The sequence below is a fragment of the Anopheles nili genome, chromosome 3, assembly GCF_943737925.1.
Source record: "Anopheles nili chromosome 3, idAnoNiliSN_F5_01, whole genome shotgun sequence".
NCBI lineage: Eukaryota > Metazoa > Arthropoda > Insecta > Diptera > Culicidae > Anopheles > Anopheles nili.
In genome coordinates, this window is record NC_071292.1 from 49,303,813 (window position 1) to 49,323,725 (window position 19,913).

At 45.7% G+C, this 19,913-nt stretch overlaps 2 protein-coding genes across 2 annotated transcripts; one reads left to right on the forward strand and one right to left on the reverse strand.

Moving 5' to 3' along the window:
* Nucleotides 1-1,505: 1,505 nt before the first annotated feature.
* LOC128727341 (CLIP-associating protein) lies at nucleotides 1,506-15,817 on the forward strand. The gene is made up of 21 exons (XM_053821244.1): nucleotides 1,506-1,697; nucleotides 5,314-6,638; nucleotides 6,707-6,894; nucleotides 7,423-7,473; nucleotides 8,114-8,314; nucleotides 8,838-8,963; nucleotides 9,299-9,319; nucleotides 9,680-9,808; nucleotides 10,004-10,154; nucleotides 10,229-10,523; nucleotides 10,593-11,023; nucleotides 11,103-11,346; nucleotides 11,449-11,536; nucleotides 11,835-11,927; nucleotides 12,068-12,341; nucleotides 12,414-12,604; nucleotides 12,677-12,818; nucleotides 12,896-13,070; nucleotides 13,143-13,349; nucleotides 13,420-13,544; nucleotides 13,620-15,817. The coding sequence occupies exons 1-21, from the start codon at nucleotides 1,506-1,508 to the stop codon at nucleotides 13,711-13,713; spliced, it is 4,743 nt and encodes a 1,580-aa protein (XP_053677219.1). The 3' UTR covers nucleotides 13,714-15,817.
* Nucleotides 15,818-17,136: 1,319 nt separating this feature from the next.
* LOC128724514 (angiotensin-converting enzyme-like) lies at nucleotides 17,137-19,572 on the reverse strand. The gene is made up of 3 exons (XM_053818239.1): nucleotides 19,442-19,572; nucleotides 19,146-19,328; nucleotides 17,137-19,081 (listed from the first exon to the last, which is right to left on the reverse strand). Exons 1-3 carry the CDS (start codon nucleotides 19,570-19,572, stop codon nucleotides 17,362-17,364), a joined length of 2,034 nt encoding a protein of 677 aa, XP_053674214.1. The 3' UTR covers nucleotides 17,137-17,361.
* Nucleotides 19,573-19,913: the final 341 nt, after the last annotated feature.

Here is a 19,913-nt window from a genome sequence, read left to right on the forward strand (position 1 = left end):
TCTAAGATCCTATATCATGCATAACAATGGTTTTACACCTGTGTAGGGACATCATATGAAGCCCAAAACATTCAACAAGTCGTAATAATAGCCCATAATTACGACGATTAAGTTGGAGTAGTGAGATTTCATTGCTTTTTGGGAAGTGAAATAGTTAAAATAAGCCATTATTCCCACGGAATTAGTATATGCTGATAATAAAAGCTTCGTGTATGAGTTAGCAGAAACGTATTTCAAAGGTTTTGTCCAAAATGGGAGCCATGCTGTTGCAGATCTTTTGGACAGAAAGTTTCCGCTAAACATTGCTCCATTTTCCGTTCTGCAGCTCCATTTTGAAGACAAAAATCCACCCCAAACAGGGCTGCAGTCCAAAAAATAATTGGACCTAATCAACAACCCAAAAGCAGCTCCCGATACCCGAACTTTGGACCGTCTAGTTCTACTTTGTTTCAATTCGCATCATTATGCATTTAAAGCATCCGCTCGGGAGGGAGAGAAACAATTAACTAACGATGATCGTGATTTAACTTCGGTCCATTTTTCCGTTCCACCGCAGTGAAAATTCCTTCCCAGCAGTCAGTCGCATCAATCTGTGCGCTTTAAAACCGTGAACAGTTTCGTTTCCTGGGTTCGGATTTCGGGGTTTTGAAGCCTAACGGTAAAGCACAACCCAGTGTGTGCGCGTGTGTGTGTGTTCGTGCGTGTATGTGTGTACCGTGGCAGCCTTGACACGGGTGCACCCAACCCCCCCGCCCCATGGTGTGTTGAGAGTGGAATTCATCTGCATCCTGTGGAAGAAATAGTGAGAAGTTTCCGTTTGTTCTAAGAGCTAGAAAGTGCGAAAAACACGCCCTACAAGAGTGACGAAGAAGTCTTGTGGAGGGCTGAGGGAGTGAAGATTAACAAACGGCGGAGAAGGTGGCCCGACGAAGGAAACATACGCCACGGGAAGAGGTGGTCCGTTTAAGGAGGTGCGCGATTTGATTCGCGCCGAAATTTCAAAAAAAAAGTTCATAAAACCGAGCACGAAATAACAGTATGCAATCGCATCGATGTATTCGTTAGTGAGACCAAAGCGAAGGAAAAAAATACACACCCAAAATTGGTAACATCGTAAGGCGGAAAGGCGGTGGTTTGGTGGATAAATTCGTGATTCTTTTCTAGTTAAATTGGAAAGTATTAACAAACAAACGATAAAAAAACAGCGCGTAGCTTGGGTGAAAGTGAGCACGTTTAAAAGTGGAAACTAGAATACGATCTCGGCCACGATCAAACGTTGTAAAGGTGTAGTAGAGTGTGTGTGTGTGTGTGAGAGAGAGAGAGAGGGAGCGGTCGTGGCCACCATCAACCTGCCAAACGTCTGGCAAAAGTGAAGTCCTCCTCACGAAGGAAGCAGATCACTGTTTTTCAACCGAGTAAGGAGCACCATAAACGCCACCCCATTTTTGGAGTCCTTTTTTTCACCCCCCTCGCTGCAAGGATCTCGCACACAACCAGAACACAGGATGGCGTACCAAAAGCCAACCGACATCGATGGCTACGTCACGCAGATGGCGAAGGCGGACATGCGCGTGAAGGCCCAGCTGGCCGAGGATCTCGTGCTGTACCTGAGCGATTCAGAAAACTCGATCGAATGCACCGACCTCGGGCTGCTCATCGACGGGCTGATTCCGTGGATGACCGGAAGTCACCATAAGGTAGGTAGTTCGGGGTTAAATTTATGGTCCCACAAACGCCGTGCTGTGGCGGTCTCCAAATGCCGTTTTGTTGGCAGGGACTGCTCCACTCCATATCGGGTTCGATCCGAGGCGGGTTCTCGAACTCTCGCGTGCGCGTGTGTGTGTGTATGTGTACGTGGTTTGTGGGGGGGGGTTTTCCTCCACAACACCCTTCCCAACTAGTCGCACGGATGCCCACATCCACGGAGCTGGGTGGCAAAAGCAAAAATGAGAAAACAATTTTAATGAACAAGCACACCTTTTACGTGTCTCCCGCAGTCGGTCGGAGTCGCCAGTCGGTTATGGCCACACGACGATGACGCCAAAAATGAAACCCCCTCGCGGACAGTGTCTGTCCTGAGGAGAAGGCCACTTCCTCTTTGGTGGTGGTGGTGGTTGGCGATTAGCGTGTGCTGTACGGCCCAAAGAGGCAGAGGCAGGTGGACCAGGTGGACTCAAGTTGAATCGCCTTCCGCTTTAGCAGCCTACACTGGTGCTTTTTACAGCGAGCGAGCAAACTCCTTCTGAGCAATGTGGCGTGTTGGCTGAAAACCCTGAGACGTGTGTTTGTGGAGTTCCTCATCCGTCTGGTTCACCGGACCCGAGGGTTTGCTGATGAAGCCCTTCTTCTAACCTGCAAAGTATGGTGGCGTTACGAAATGCTACACGCTCTCTTGGAGAAATCTCCGATCTTGCGCTTGTGTGCACGCATTTGCATCTTGTTTTATGACGCTGGGTGGTTTAACCTATGCCCCCACCTCCACGAGAAGACCTCCAACATTTGTAGACTTCCTGAGGCACTGTGGTACTGAAGGTTTTCACCGGTACTCTGTCCCGTGAGGGTATTGACAGGGTATAAAATCAAGAAACGAACGGGCAAAAGACTCCGGAGCTCAGGTTTGCGTACGTGAGCGGGTGTGTTAATCGCTACAAGCTGCTGGACACTTACTACGGATCGAATTTAATGACCTTCGAGGCTTTTGGTTTTTGCGTCAACTTACTTCTTGACTTCTTCCAAACGTTCGTTCTTCACCGCGACTTCTTGCAGGAAGTTTAACACTCGCGCTTTGGATGGTACGATTGAAGAATAGATTAAATTTAGAAGTCGATGAAGGAATGCTGGTCAGTCTTCTAGACCTTCAAACCCGCAAGAAAAATGTCCGTTTATTAAGGGATTGCTTCCCAAAATTTCCAACGCCTACTACGTCGTGGACAATTGACAGAGAGCTGTCAAAAAATCGTGCGACGTCGCCTCGCTGGAGGAGATCTGGAATAAAGATCTAGTTCACCGTGCAGCTCAGGCAGCGTGGTAGAATTCGTTCGCTTTCAGCTGCTAGTTTCGCGAGAGGCCAATGAAAACCCCCGAAACAAAGTCTTAGTAACGTGCAACACAACTTGAAGCGCATCTGTTATACGATATTAATTTGTTCAAATTGAACGACTAGAGGAAAGAAGTGAGTACCCATTGGTAATAGCCACAGAAAAGAAAAGAGAGCAAAGTGTTCATTTTGAAAAGATTTTCTTGAACGCCTTATCGCCGTTGGACCTTTGATCCAAGGGTTAGATCATATTTTAAGTGGAACAACTGGTCGCCGTGCCGCCTTAATTCACGCGTAGGCGACGTAGTTCCAGAATATTATACCAGATTTGCCCCCAACAACGCATCATGAACATCGTCATACGTGGAAAGAGATTGTGGTGTCGTGTTATATCACGTCTATTTCTGGCCCACTCAGATAGCACACGAAAACTCACCCCCGACCCTAGAGTTGCCTCACGAGCCTTTCACATCCTCACTCACTATTTCAGGACGCGCAGTTATCAATCGGACACCGTCCTTGATATCGTTATCTAGAACAGCGGTATGTTGCATGTCGGCAACAAAAAGCTCTAGCCTGAGGGCGATAACACCGACCTCAGGCAGGTCTACTAGAGGTCTATGAGACCCCCCACCAGGCCAAGCTGCTGCTATTCGGGGGGGTTGATTGGGAGAGGTTGCCTTTTTGTGCTGCTCGTTGGCGTGTTCAACCTTCCGAAGCTATCGAATCAAATTTATCATTATTGCCCGCCGGACGTGTTTCCGATTTCGTCAGCAGCACTGTAGACGGCTGTCATTTGATTCTTCTCGCTTCCCTGGAGTTATAACATCTTGAAATAATGTCTCCCACCCAAGATATGTCTCGGTTCCGGCAGGAATGGGGTGGTTATTTGTTTGGGGGAGTGTCCATTGTATCAGCAAAAACGGGAGCAAAACAAAGAAGCAGCCCCCCTTTTTTGCGTTCACAATCTGTGCGCGATCGGTTTTGGGCGCCCTTTTTCGTCACAAACGAACGAAGCCCAACCCTTTGAACAAAACCCCCACACCGATAGGGGTGGAAGATCGAGATCGAAGTACTGCTTTTTATGCGCCATCTCATCCAATCCTCCCTTTTTGCCATGGTCGCGGGTCATCGATCGCGCATTTCTCAAGCGCATCATGACTCCAGCATGTGTGTGTGTGTGTGTTTCCACCCTCCAGATCACGTGGAATAAATCTTTGTACAGCCGTTTTTCGGTGGGGTGGTTTACAGCATTTTTGCACCACGCGCCATCTGGTTTAAGAGAAGGAAAATCGGTTTTTATAAATCAATCCAATGGAGAAAAAAAGGCACCCAGGACACCCCCGCCCCCGGGGTTGGTTTCGCTTTTGTTGGCCACAAACGGTTAGAGATTTCGCTTTAGATGACGGTGCAGCGTGTGGTGCAATATATGCGTGGCAGTGTTTTACTGCCCGGGCCACTCTGCCACGAATTGGTTCAATTGAGCGAAATGATGGCAGGTTGTTGTCTTGCCATCGTTGGTCTTTTTTTTTTTAAACGTGCGCCGGGTTCCCTCTTGGTGCAGGCTGGACGACCGCAGCGAGTCACTGGTTTGGTTTCTTCCGCTACAGATGTGCTTTGTTGAGTTTAATTTTTATTTTATTGCAATTCGCGCCTGCAACCGACGCGCATGGTGTGTACTTTCGCGCAAAGTACGACATTTTTTTTTGGTCGTTAAAATTTACGAATAAATGGGTGTCATTTCGCGGCCCCACTGTTATACGTCAGCTCTCCGTGCACAAGTGGGTGTAATTGTGCGGCTGGAGGCTTTATTGGAGAAAGTTTTTGAGGTGCAAATAAACCTTCAAACCTCTAACGTTCTGCTTCAAAATGTCCCCACAGCGCACGGAGGGAATTGAAGATTTTGAAGGTGTTTTTTTTTCTGAGAGATTTGCCACCAAAACATTACCACACTTTACGGGTTTTTCTATTGAAAATCATGTACGTTATCTAAATGATGTCCGGAAAATAGTTGCCCGTTTTGCGCAATGTCTTTATCTTTATTAACATGACAAGCTGATAAACGTGTTGCTTCAACGCATCAACCCAACGAACCCTCCTTGGGTTGGTGTTGAAGAAACATCGTTAAAGTGGGTTTCGTTTCCACAGTGAGGCTCTTTTCCACAATTAATTAATGACAAATGCCCACGATGCATCGTGGGTGACCCGTGTAGTTTCATGTGGGAATTTTAATTACCATTAAATGAAGATTGATAACGACAAGTCCATGCTTGCAGATCGCACAACGCGCCTTGGAGGCTTTCACCGAGCTGATCGTCCGGCTCGGGCAGGACTTTAACGCCTACACATCGACCATCCTGCCGCATGTGATCGACCGGCTTGGTGACAACCGAGACACGGTCCGGGAGAAGGCCCAACTGTTGCTGCACAAGCTAATGGAGTGCCGCGTTGTGGTCCCACAGTCCCTCCTGGACAAGCTGAGCGTTTGCTTCAAGCACAAGAACGCCAAGGTGCGCGAGGAGTTCCTGCAGACGATCGTGAGCACGCTGAACGAGTATGGCACCCAGGCACTGTCCGTAAGGATGTACATCGCCCCAATCGTCAGTCTGCTTGGTGATCCAACACCGACGGTTCGTGACGCCGCCATCCAGACGTTGGTCGAGATATACAAGCACGTCGGGGACAAGCTGCGGGTGGACCTAAAGAAGCGTGAAGTTCCACCGACGAAAGCCGCCATCTTGGAGCAGAAGTTTGATGAGACACGCAACGATGGGTTGCTGTTACCTTCGGCTCTGACGGCGGCCTCTGGTGGCGCTGGTGGTGGACAGGATGAGCTAGACCGTGCTCCAGTGATCGAGCGTCCGACACGTCTCGTCAAGCGAACACCTTCAGCTACACCGCGTAAGCCGCTGTTTGAAACGCAAGCGACCGGTTCGGGCGATCTTCTGCTGGCAGTGGGTGCCGTATCTCACGACATCTTCGAGGCGTCCTTCGAGAACGTACCACAGTTGACGATTTTCTCCCAGCGCGATATGGACGATCACGTGAAGTCGATCAACACGCTGATCGGGGATAAAAGCGTGGACTGGGAGAAGCGAGTGGATGCGCTGAAGAAGATCCGCTCGCTGCTGATGATCAACGTGCAAGGATCACCAGGATTCGTCCAGCAGCTAAAGGATCTCTCGATCGCGTTTCTCGACATCCTGAAAGAGCTTCGATCGCAGGTGATCCGGGAGGCGTGCATTACGCTTGCGTACATGAGCAAGGTTCTGCGCAGCCGGCTCGACCAGTTCGCCATCTACATCCTGCAGGAGCTGATCAACCTGATCCAGAACTCGGCGAAGGTGATCTCGTCCTCGGGGACGGTCGCGCTGAAGTACGTGATACGGTACACGCACGCGCCAAAAATCATCCCCATCCTGACGCAGAATCTCATGCTTTCGAAGTCGAAGGACATTCGGAGTTCGCTGTGCGAGATGCTCGGGCTGCTGTTTGACGAGTGGCCATCGAAGGCACTGGAGAAGCACAGCAGCCTACTCCGGGAAGCGCTCCGTAAAGGCATGGTCGATGCAGATAACGACGCCCGCCGTTACAGCCGATGGTAATAATCTGACCTCAAGTGCACCGGCACTCATGGCATGCTTGTACTACATCTTTTGCTTCTTCTAGTGCCTTCTGGAGCTTTCGGCGACACTTTCCGGACCTGGCGGACAATCTGTACGGTTCGCTAGACATCTCGACGCAGCGCACGCTTGAACGCGAGCGGGAAAACCTCGGAACAAACGGTACCAACTCAATGAGCGTTAGTCTACGCGGCAGTAACAGTAGCTTGAACTCTGTCTCTGGTGGGGTGATAAGTATGTGTTAAATGTTTTATATCTCATTCATACCTCGATTTAAGTCCCCTCGCCCCCTCCGATCTCGCCTGTTTCCCCCCGTTTCGTCTGGGCCATTTCTCAAGTTATACTTCCAAACTCTCCCAAAATCCTGGCATGCTATCAAAGCTTTCCCAGAAGGATTCATATTGTGTCGTTGTCAAAATTGTGTTCGTCCTGGGAAAGTTGTGTCCTGTGGTTTGTCCATCTGCAAATGCACATTTTGTTTGGAATCGGTTCCCCCTCTCTCTCTCTCTCTCTCTCTCTTTCCCTGAATCCACAATGCGCCTACCCATAAAACCCCTCCACGAACGGAATAACCTTACAAACGTGTGTCGGAATGGATCATTTAATGACAGCTCGTCTCGTATTTTTTTTCTTTCATTCTCTTTCACCCGCAACACTCATCATCACCAAATGGCAATCTATTGTGCGATTAAATCATTCAATCAATTTTCCCTTTAAAAAAATACTCGACACTCATTCACTCGCGCGCGCCCTCCCTTAAAGAACGAAGACAATCGTCTGGGCTGCGAAGTCCTGCGACCGCACAACCTCCAGGTAAATTAGCAAGTTCATACGCACGCAAACGATGCACATGCACACGGCGCCCTTACATGATGATTGGGCTTATATAATCAATTGCTGCGTGCGTGGGCGAGTTTATAATGACCATGGAAAGTTTCTCCGTCGAAATAGCTTTGTAGACTTTTTTTAGTTTGTTAGTTCCTGCTTTTGTTTCTTGGACTGGCCTATTCTTTCGCCGCTATGTTATCTAGTTCTGTCTATTTTTTCGTCTTTTTCACGGACTACATTCTACTTTTTAATCAGTTCAATGCACTGTTTAGTTTCATTTCTTTCTTAAAAGCGTTAATTTATTTGGTTCGTTATATCTATACAGCACTTTTCTTGATTTCTTTAATATCCTTTGCGATAATGGCGGTTTAACAAAGCTGACTGTGTAGCTGTGTTTCGTGTCCTGCGTATCCAATGTTGTGGCGGCATAACCTACTATAATGGCACCTGTTTTTCTCTCTCTCTCTCTCTCTTTTCTCTATCTGTCTTTCGACTCTCGATTGGTATGAAATCATCTTCTTATCTTCTTTCCATCTGCTCAACTACTAACATTGTCTACCAACGAATCACCCGATCATACGCCATTACCGCTTGGGAATGCTTAACTGAACCCACCACGGCGCAGTAAGCGCGACGAGTGTTAGCACGGAAAATCTCACTACGGTCCCAGGATCCTCGTCGTCCGCCGGAGCGACACGTCTGCAACGGGCACCATCGCTTCCCAGAACGTACAATCGCAACCGAAGCGGCATCCCTGTTGCTACAACTTCACGCGAAGTGACCCCGCAGCTACAGGCTCCGCATCAACAGCCACCGGCTGCCCGAGGTTGTACCAAGTTGAATTGATCGCGTGCAGTTTTGGATGGTTTCAGTTCCTTTTATTGGTCTTAACCTGCGAAAAGTCGAATGCGATTTGAGTTGCGTGCCGAGTTACCGGGCTTCTTAATGTGTAAAAAATTGGGGCTTTTGTTTTATTTTCGTGTCCTTTTGCAGAATTAAAATCGTTCCGTTTCAACCGTTATGTGTCGTCTCTGTTGCGCTGTACATAAATAATTTTCACATCGTTTCTAGTAACTAACACGATTTTCCGGTGATTTCGGTTCTTGTTTCTGTTTCTCTGTCGGTGTTTTTTTGTTGCGCTGCCGCATGATTTTTTTCTTTTCTTATGGTTTTAATCAGCAAACATTATACTTATCACATCGATCATTGCAATTTTTTTCAACGCCGCTCATCTTCTTTTCTTTCACTTCCCGCGCCATCCCTGCCGTGTGTCGTTTGCACGATTCGCCGCTCGCAACTAATTCTTGCTGCGCATCATTGTTGTTTAAAAAATAAATAAATCACTGCAGCTGGAGCTGCCGGTGGCTTTCGGAGTGTGTCCGCCGTCGATACCGCCGCTGCCCAGCGGGCCCGGGCCAGGGCGCAATATTCAACGTTGGCCAGACTGAAAGTCACTTCCGGAACGGCGTCCTTGCGTAAGTTGTGTTGCGTGGCATCTTCTAAAGCTCTAATCTTTTGATTTTGAATTAGTTGTTTGAAGCTTTGAAAAAGAGTTTGCATTTTTTTCTCTCCTATAGTCCTTTCCCCATTTATTCCCGTACTAACGTTTCCTTCATATATCCGTATACTTATGATCGTGTTTTTCTCCGAACTATGATGATCACTGATCGAACAACTGCTTGCATGCGAATACTACTGCGGTGTGTGTATTTTCTTGACTAATATCGAATCTGGCGGCCGAACTACTATCTGCTCGGATGATTGGTTCAACGTGCTGCTACAATGGTGGTGATTCGATTGATTTTATTAGAAGGACATTACGCGCAACAAGGTAAGCAGCAAATGACGAACGGGGTTATGCTGTACCGCATAGGCCTCTAAGTAAGGCTTTTGCAATGTGTTATGCAAAGAGGATCCTTTTATATGTTTGCGATTGCATGTGCCCTGCATGGTGTGACCAACATCTAACGCTAAATTTGACCTCATTGAACATTATATATATATACCAACCATTCAAATTCAACCCCAATTCACCGAGGGCGTGCGATACGCAAAAGAAAAGCCATTCATTAACATAGATATTTCGTATGCCTTCTTCTTCACAACCGACTTCACAATGTTTTACAATTTCGCTCACTCACGGCTCTCTTACATGCGGTATTCGTTTCTCGTTGTTTGTTTGTTTCTCCAGCACGTGCTAAAAAGACACCGACATCAGCATCTGCCACGTCATCTTCCGCTAGAGACACGGCAACACCACAACAACCTCCTACACCGGAGCGCAAGATCCGATCGAGAGCAGGAGTATCACAGTCACAGCGTAATTATCACCACACAAAACCGTCCTTCTTTCCCGCATTCCAACTCACTTCGACTCCCTTGAAACGTGCGAGAAATTTAGCACAAAGTGTTCCCCGTCATAACCTCCTATCTGCGTTTGTTTGTTGCCTTTCAGAAAATATGCATAATTATACATTCTGTTTTACTCCTTTTTTTGCACTCGCTCCTTATATAGCCACATCTAGAAGCACATCGCCGTCTAGCAAACTGCGCGACATGTACGGTGGTGTAACGTCTCTTTACCGACAAACGGGAACGGTGCCCAAAAAGACACAGTCTGGCATTCCCCGATCGCTGGCAAACTCTCGAGAAACCAGCCCGACAAGGTACAGATATACCCGTAAGATGGTAAGACTCCACACACAAAACGGTGCTAATTCGGTGTTTGTTCATTTCACAGGTCGCATAATCAGTTCGGTTCGTTGCGACGCCCCACGTACGGCACGAGCAGCCCTCGACGGCCGCCTCTGAATCCAGGACGTCCGGTGTTGGCGCAAAAAATATTACAACAAAGCCGCGAGGCCGAGAACGCTCTTGCCGACGCACTATCGCCCGGTGACGAACACGACATGCCATGTGGGGACTTTGCGCGGTTGGCACTGCATCGGAAGATTTCGCGCGATGAATCCGACGAAAGTGAAGCGTCCTCGGTTTGCTCGGAACGCAGCTACGATAGCTACCGACGGGGCAATGATGTAAGCGAAGAAGCACAAAAGTTAATTTATAACCCTTTTTCTCATATGTGCATCAAATCATGCTTGCAGTCCTTTTCGTGGAATGGCTCGCGGACGCGGTTGGACAGCTCGCGCCAGGTGATCGAAGATATTGAGACTATCATCCAATTCTGCGCCTCATCGCACTGGTCGGAGCGTAAGGATGGGCTGATTAATTTAACCCAATACCTCAGCGAAGGGAAGATGCTGTCGCAGCAGCAGCTGCAGTGTGTGTTAGATCTGTTTCGAAAGATGTTCATGGATCCACACATCAAGGTGTACGCGCTATTTCTCGACACGGTGAATGAGCTGATTCTGTCGCATTCGAACGATCTGCACGATTGGCTGTTTATACTGCTGACGCGCTTGTTCAACAAACTCGGTACCGATTTGTTGGGTTCCATGCACGGCAAAATCTGGAAAACACTGCAATTGATCTACGAGTACTTCCCTGCCGATCTGCAGCTCCAATGTGTCTTTCGGTAAGCGAACGATGGCCCTTCGAGTATGATGGTTCTTTACTATCATTTGTTTGTTTTTTTTTTATTTTAATCATCGTAGAATATTAGTCGATAACGTGCAAACGCCGAATGTAAAAACCCGTCAGGCGACGCTGAAGTTTCTCTCCCAGCTGGCCACGAGCTACTGCACGGCATCGCAGTTTGTGGTGCACCCGCAAAACCAACAGGTGGTAAATCACGCAATACAGAAGATAATCCAAACCACACTGGATCAGAAGAGCATCGAGTTAAAGTCACAGGCACGCATGGCGATCGTTGCTTTATACAATTGCAATCCCTCACAGGTAAGGAACACAGAGACAGGACACTGAGCCTGTTACAATGTTACATTTTTGTTGAGAGAGCCCGATATGATGTAAGATTTTTTTTCTTGTATCTACTTTCAGATGACAATGACGCTAGCAAATCTTCCAAAACAGTATCAAGATACAGCAAAAATCTACATTCAGCAGAACATGAGAAGAAGTGCTTCAGGTATACATACCCGTTAACGCTTGGTTATTGTTTCACTAGAGCAGCATTTGATCTTCCTGAACTGTTGTCCCATAAACCGATTAGTGTACCTTTTTTGATTGCAAGTTTTATTTCATATTGTATTGTGTTATTTTCCTGTTTCTTAAAATCTTGTCCAAAAATTCCTCGATTAGTCTACTCCAAGAACTAACTCCAAGAACACGTACATTTAGAGTCATACTTTCAACATGAAGAATTTAAAATTGATATGTTTTTTTTTCTGTATCATTCCTCTCTACAACCCGTTTTGCTTATATAGGAAATGATAGTCCATCATCTCCACTGTCGTCTTCAAGCCCCAAACCATTGCTTAGTCCTCAGCAGGGGCCGTATAGTTTACAGACCATCGCTAGTAAGTTACTCATAGTTCTCGCTTAGCATATCATGTTCATATCTACAAATAGTGATTGATTCCTGATTGTCATTTCAATTACTTCCAAATACACGCTCTACTCCTTATGTAATGTGTAAACCAATTCATTTTCTTAATAGGTCCACGATCACGACAGGCATCGGTTGAGGTAGTAGCCGAATCAATGAACACCGAGGAAGTGTACAAGAATCTGCGCAAAACCACCGCCGAGATACAGAATTACAGCTTCGAGAGCAAACTTGATCGTGACACCAACAGTAAGGATTCCGGTATCAGCCAAATGGGTGAAACGCACATGATGCAGTCGATGTCGGTTTTGGACGGAGTCGGTCACGGTATCTATGGACTGCCATCAAACGGAATCAATGGCCATTTAGGAGGTGGTGCGGTTAGGTAAGATTTGTGTTTTTTTTTTAATATTTTAGCCAACAGTTACTTACGTTTGCAATTACTCTTTGCATACAGTTTGGAAAAGGATGACTCGTGCAATGGATCGAAAACGCAGTCTGCTACGACGACGGAATCTAACACGCCCGAAAATACTGTACGGCTGGATAGCATGGACCTAGCCCACAAGACGATAGCACAACAGCAGATGATGCAGCAACCGCGCCCAACCTACAGTTTTGCTGAAAACGGCGAACTTGTACTGGAAAGTAAGTATATCAGCATCAGTGATTGATATAAAGTCAGTACATACAAAAATATACATTACTTCTCGTTTACAGAAGGTGTTAAGGAGAACGATGTCATAAAGGCTGCGATTGTTCTGACGCTTCAATCGCCACCGGAAACCACAAAGCAGGTGTTAGAAAATTTGCAGATTTGCATCAAGCACGGTTCCTGTGAACTACCAATTAAGAATTTTAAGTAAGTCTTGTTTGGTACTTTTTTAATGTGTGGCTCGATATTCTGATGTTTCTGATGATGCCGTTCTTTTTTCACAGAGCAATTATGAAAATGCTGCTCCATCTGATGGAATCGCAGAATAACGATGTGCTAATAGCATCGCTCGATACCCTCGGTCGTATCGTGCGCAGCACAGAGATGAAGGCCTGCTGGAGTAACTTCCTTGAGCTGATTCTATTAAAGATAATAGACTGTTATAAAATTAGCAAAGAGGTAAAATTGAGAATCGACGATATGTTCCTTAAGGTGGAGTTAAGATTTAAAATCATCTTATTCCTTCCTCAGGTGTCACGGGAGATCGACATCATAGTACTAAAGATCGCGGGTGTGTTACCGCTTGACACTTCCGTGAACATACTGAACCCAGTCATCGCGACCGGCGACTTTCCGGCTAATCTGTGTGCCCTAAAAATACTGACCGAATTGACGTACAAGCAGGGCAAGCATCTTACCGATAATCACCTGGATAGCATAATGCCAAATGTAGCTAGGGTAAGTGATTGGACACTTCCTTTCCGAAGGGTAGTTTTAACGATCACTTTTTTTCTTTTGTTCCATGCAGCTCGCCGATGATACTCAATCTATGGTACGGAAGGCGGCAGTGTTCTGTATCGTTAAACTCTATATTGTGATGGGCGAAGAGAAAGTAAAACCAAAATTCTCCTTATTGAACGCGAGTAAGATAAGGTAGGTAGCCCTCTTTTGCTGCGAGGTACACGAATTGCCATACACGTTGCAAGCTAATGTCTTCTTCTCCTGCAGATTATTGAACGTGTACATTGCAAAGTCAATGAATGGCATTGGAGGTAGTAGTAGCAGCAGTAAAGGAGGACCGTCGACGACAGCGATGTCATGATCCAAAAACGCCAAGTGATTATTATTCAAAGGACGCAAATTTGCTAAATTGCTTTGTAAATTTCGTAGAAGCATCTCCGTTATCCAAGAGTAAATTTATTTATAATCCTAATACCTACCGCGCCTACTACCACACCTACACCTTCCTGTGTGCGTTCGACCAACGTTTAACCGGTCGGAGCTTGTCGTCCGACGGGGATGGGCACATTAGTAACTATTAATTCTATTGCCTATTGCTTTAACGAGAAGCGGGCGAAAACATGAAAGAGAATGTAATGGAAAGTGGCAGTAGATTGTGTATGTGTGTTTATGTGTCAGTGTGTGCCTCTTACATGTACCACTTACTTCGTTGACCCTCCAACCTCCAACCTTTATATGATTGTGCTGTAGTAGCTCAGATGATGTTGCTGTTTCGAACACTCTTGGGAATGGTTCCATGGGAGATCGATTTTTTACTAACTCATATGGTAGCGGATTTTTGTTTCTACACATATTTTTTAAATAAATTTGTTCCAAACACTGTTAAACTTTTGGGACGTCCGACAACATCAGGTGTGTCTGTAGGTGGAGGGCGGTTGATGGGTCACGTAAAGTAGTATAAAGAATTTATAGCAGATCGCTGTTTGAGAGCAGTAACTTTGGCCACAAGCTTCGCACAAGTTACTGATGCGTGCAGTTTGAGCTAACTAAACCGGAACCTGGAGGGGAATAATTGGCCAAATGATGAACATTCGAACGATGATTTTATTGTTTAAGAAGACAAGCTTAACGAAATAAAAAATAATAACGCCTGGTAATAAAAAAATAGATGTGAAGACGAAACGAGCCATCAGCCATTCGTGATGCAAAGAATAGAAAAAAATCGAAATGCAATCCTTGAGCTCGTCCTGTTTGCCTCAACTAACGGTTCTTTTTCCTAAATGCTTTACACGGAGCTTAAGTTGCCCGGAATTTAAGTTACATGTTAAAAGATTATGAATTTTTTAACTAATTGTTTGTTTGCAAATAGTTGGTCGTTACACTGGGAATTGTTTTGCCATTAAATGGAAGTTTCCGTTCGATAAACCGAATTGCTTTCTTTTGACTGTTGCGAAAGTTTATCGAAAGGAACGATTGAAGATCGGCGTTTGAGTTCAACAAACAAAAAACGTGCGAGCGATGAGCTTCTATTCCCATGCTTTAAGCTCGCGATTAAAATCACCGAACGAAACACGAAAAACACTACTGCTGCAGCAAAAATATATGAAGTATGTATTCGACACATAACAAACATGCACGGAAAGGCAATAATCAATCTAAATAATCAATTATTCTCATGATTGAAGTGCATTCCTATTGCTTGAGTATGGTGTTAGTGAAAATGAGAAAAAAAGCGCAAGGATGGTTTTTATAACCTGTATGCTATTGGATAGACGAAACACACACACGCATTGGAGTTGCTATCGTATGTATTTGTATATGAATTAACTTTACGATGGATAATTTAAGATTTATCGACTGTAACAAATCTCTTTAACGATTTATAAATTAAACGAACACACACAGAGCACGAACAAATGCGAAAAGGACGAGAAATGGATAAAAAAAAGGCAATACAAGTTCTTTGCTGAATACATAACACACTGATCGATGAGGCGGAAAGGGAGAAATTACAAGAGAGAGAAGACTACCTCTACTCGGGATGTCTAGTCGCGTAAAAGTTAAGGAACAAAGTGCAAACGATCAGTTCGTTCTTTGTCCGTGGTACTAGCCGGTTCAAAACGTTGAATGTAAAAAGTAAGAAAAGACACACATCCATGAGTCGATAACAGGAAGTAATGTTGTCATGTTGAGATGTGAGTTGAAACAATGAAGTGAAAAAAATAGTTTTTGAGTAACAAAAGAACACATTTGACTACGGGGAGATATGGAGGAGGAGTACGTAATGCAAATTAAATATGCGTAATCAGCAAGATGTTACTGCACGCAAAGGATAGTAAAAGCGAACGAGAAGAATACTAAAGGATTTAATTCCAGACGAAGTTTAACAATATTCATAAATCCCTTTACTAATAAAGTGGAACCGAAGACTCAATAATAGACGCGGCGTCCATGGGTGGAGTTTATTATTTTGTATTTAATTTGTAGTTTTTTTTCTGTTTTTACCTTGGTTGTTGTTTGTTTCGTTTTATCGTTTCTGTGAAGTTATTGTTTATCTCGTTTTCGTCAATTGTAATGTATTATTTTCTCATGTTTCGCAAACAATGGAAAGAAGGTATGTAGCACACTGTGCATTCTTATTCAAAATTTGTTTGGTTATATTAATGGTTTATCAAATAAGTTACATTTTGGCATTCCTTTTATTTTAGTCATCAATTTTTTTCTTCTTGTCGACAATGTATGTTGGGTAAGTGTTATTCTTTCTTTTATTTTCATTGATTTCATTTATTGAAACTTTTGCATATGTTTTTAGAATATTTAATGATTTTATTTGTGGACTTTTTCGTTAAAGATGTTTACGTTTCGCACAATTCTGCTTATTCTTGATTAGCTGTACTGTTGCTGCAGCCATATATTGATTATAATGTATGTACTCGTGTAAATTAGTATCAATCATGACAAAACCACATCCTTTTGCATTTGTTGGAGACTATCATACGCTTAATAAAACTATTTTTGTGCAGATCAGCGAGGCGTTAGATCAGGAATAGGATGTTTTCGCTTAAATGAACAAACAGACAGAGGGTCTATATTTGTTATTTAACTATGTTTGTTTTTTTAGCTTTGAAAGATGAGTTGTATCGTAATCAACGTGAAAAATAATGCGGTGTATTCTATTTTATACCAGAAAAAAGTTAAAATATGCCGCCGCTTGATTTTGTTATTTGATCGTTTGCTTCATACTGATACTGATACAGCAGGCTCTTTTTATACCTTACTTAACACGATATGCGCTTACTGTTTCTATAAAAAAATTGAAACTTTCCAATCAAATGTTGCTAGCAAGTTTAGTGAGTTTGGCGTTGATAAATTCAAACGAGAAACGCGAATGAAATCTGTAGAAAATGTTGTATATGTTCAGCTACTGTCGTAAACTACTGACGCTTACGACGAAAAAGTACATTAGAGACCATACTCATATGCTTTTCGTTTTGCTGCAAATTTCCACTTCAATCCCCTCGGATCAAAAGTTTGCATTCAGACAATTTTAACGTACCTTGCTACGTAGAACAGCAACGAAAAGGAGTGAGCAATTACGGGGATATGGCGCATGATCCTTGCACCACTTGAACATGATTTTCTTCAAGGCTTTGAATCAATGCTCCAGGTTGGTTTCGCAAACCAAAAAAAAACACAAAATAAGAAGGCTTCACAACCAGAAATCTGCCTGCGTGAAATTAGGTTATAATTTTACCGGGAGCATAAATTACCATCCGATCGTACAGCAAATATTATTGTGAGGCTATGCTTATGTGCTGGAGCTGCGCGCATTATAATTTGTTACCCAAAGTGTAAAAGGACTACGCGCACTGACGTACAAAGTAAGGGAGTTAAAATTGGTGAATAATAAATACCGGTTCAAATTGTCAACCAGTTTCCGGGTGTGCGATATAGGTTTCTTTCGTCGTAGCAAAACCGTCCCGAGGGTGGTGTAAATTCGGTATTTCCGTTAGTGTTCCCAACCGATGATGAGCTGGTGGCGTTGGATGAAACCATCTAGGTAATCGCTCAACGGTTGATAGTACTTGAGCAGACTGTTTGCCGAAATCTCCACGTCTCCAGTGAGCGCCTCCAGCACGACGGTCCAGTGTACGGATGCACCGAGTTCCAGGGATTTCTTCAGAAGCTTGCCAGCCTTTTTCGAGCCATACAAATCACACCTATGCAATGGCATCGGGATTTCGTTGGTCACGCTGCTGACTGTGCCGTACAGCGTGCTCTGACACAAACCCTCGTAAATCTGATAGCTCAGGAGACTTGCCAGAAAATAGCGCACGAAAGGTGTATTATCGGAAAGATGGTACACAGCGCCGGCATCGAAAAATGGAGTCCGCGATCGTACCGAGGAAGGAGCCCGAATGCCTTGCTGTTGTTGCAGCAAACGCCAGAAATAGCTATTAGCCTCGCTCGAGTAGTCAACGCTGCCATCGAACAAATCCCAACGGTACCGGTCCATGAGGTACTCGAAGGGAATGGAAGGAATTTTCCCCAATGCCATGCGCAACAGGAACGCGTAATCGAAGGAATTCAACGAAGATCCCGTCTTTGCTTCCGGTGCCATGTGCTCCGAGTCAAGCAACCCAAGCCGGACGAGATGTTGTGGTGTTACGGCACCAAGATACATGGCATCACCGAACGCTTCCTGAAATGCAGCCGTCGTACCGTCGCGGAATATGGTGGGCAGCTTGGCGGTCTCCATGTAGTACACGATGTGTCCCATCTCGTGAACCGTCACGTAAAAATCTTGAGCCACCGCTTCCGTGCGAGGACACACGATCATTCGCAAATCGGACGCATCATCCGCAAACATATTGGCCGCTGTTCCGTGGCATTTACCCATGCTGCTGGTGTTGCCGATTAGGCTGTTGTTCCAGAACTCACCCGGCATGCGTGGCAACCCGACGGAAGCGTACAGATCCTCCGCACGCCGCACAAGATCCATCGAGGTCCAGTTGGTCCGTGCGAACGCTTGATCGATGTCCACCGGATGTGGGATGATATCGTGACTAAAACCAACCCAAGACTGGCTCCACATTCCACCGACAAGGTGCGCAGGAATAAGACCATCACCATCAATGGCGGATGCTTCCGTGGGGTACTTCCGGCGCACGAAATGGCGCACCACGGCGTGCAGCTTCTGGTACAGTGGTTTAACTTCGAGCCACAAACGATCGACCACCGTGCGGAGGTCGGCAATTTCTAGCTCTTCCCGCCAGCACTCACCCGCATCCTGGTGACTCGCTCCCCGCAGACAACCGTTGTTCATGAGATCGATGAGTTGTCCGTACTTCTTGCGCATCGGAGGCCCAGCCACCATTCGCCAGGATTCCCATGCCCAGCGAAGAACCGCCTCGTTTTGCAACTGACCGCCACACACCCGGTCTATGCCGTCGGAGAGCATGAGACGCTCCAAATCCGGTTCTCCGGTGAAACATTCCAACTGTTCCGGTATATCCAGCTTCAGGTTCTGATAGATTACTTGCGCTGGAACCGGTGCTACCGAGGCGAGATTTAGGTGTACAACGGTGCTAAGCCATGGATACCGCACAAATGTCTGACTCCACAGTGCACTGCCGTCATCCTCGACCGGAAGCTCACAATTCGTTGGCAGACAAACCTCAGACTCCGTGTAGATGCGTTGGATGATGGAAAACAACCGTGCCATTTGGCTGGAAAACAGAAACGCGTTGGATCACGGAAAGCTGCCATTCCAAGCAGCACGAACATATGTACCTCAGTTCCTCGGAGGTGTAGCGTGGCCCTCGGCACAGGAGATAGTACGCGCGATCGTACGGCCAACCGTGCTGCCGATAGAGGGCGCCCTCGTCGCAGGTGTCCTGTAACCAGGCGGACCTTCGTTGAGCTAATTGGACCATGCTTTCGAGCGTGAATTCCCCACGGCCCTGTGGCTGTGTGCTGCCGGAATTGTTCGACCCGATAACGAGAAAAAGAGAAAGCAATTCGTCATCGTTGCGCCACCCGCCCGTCAGTCTTCCGCATCCGCCCGCGCGCGGAAGGCTCTACTGCACCTTAAATCCCATCCGTATTTTGCTGCTTCATGGTTCAGTGAAAGTAATTCCGCGTTCATACGTTCGAACCATGCCTTCGCGTTCGTGCCTGTCCGTGGACCACGCGGGTACCAGCCACCAGGCGTCCCCATATGTCCAAATTTGGAGTGCAAAAAAAAAGAAATCACAAACACACACACACATTCTCCAATTACTACCGACAACGAGCTTAAGGTAAATCTGATGATTTTTTTTTTTCAAACTAACACATAACGTTCCCTAAATTACTTCTTATCACTCCGGCTCCGCTTCCGCCGATTGGTCGATTATACGACCGGCATAAAACGGCTTACGTCTTCCGTGTGCTAATTAAAACTCGCTCTCACTCTTGTTGGTCACCTACCATTTCCACAGGTTGCTGATCCTGCTGTACCAGCCGTTGGATGCAGCTGCTGCGCCGATAGTGCCACAAACATTGCTAACAAACACAGTA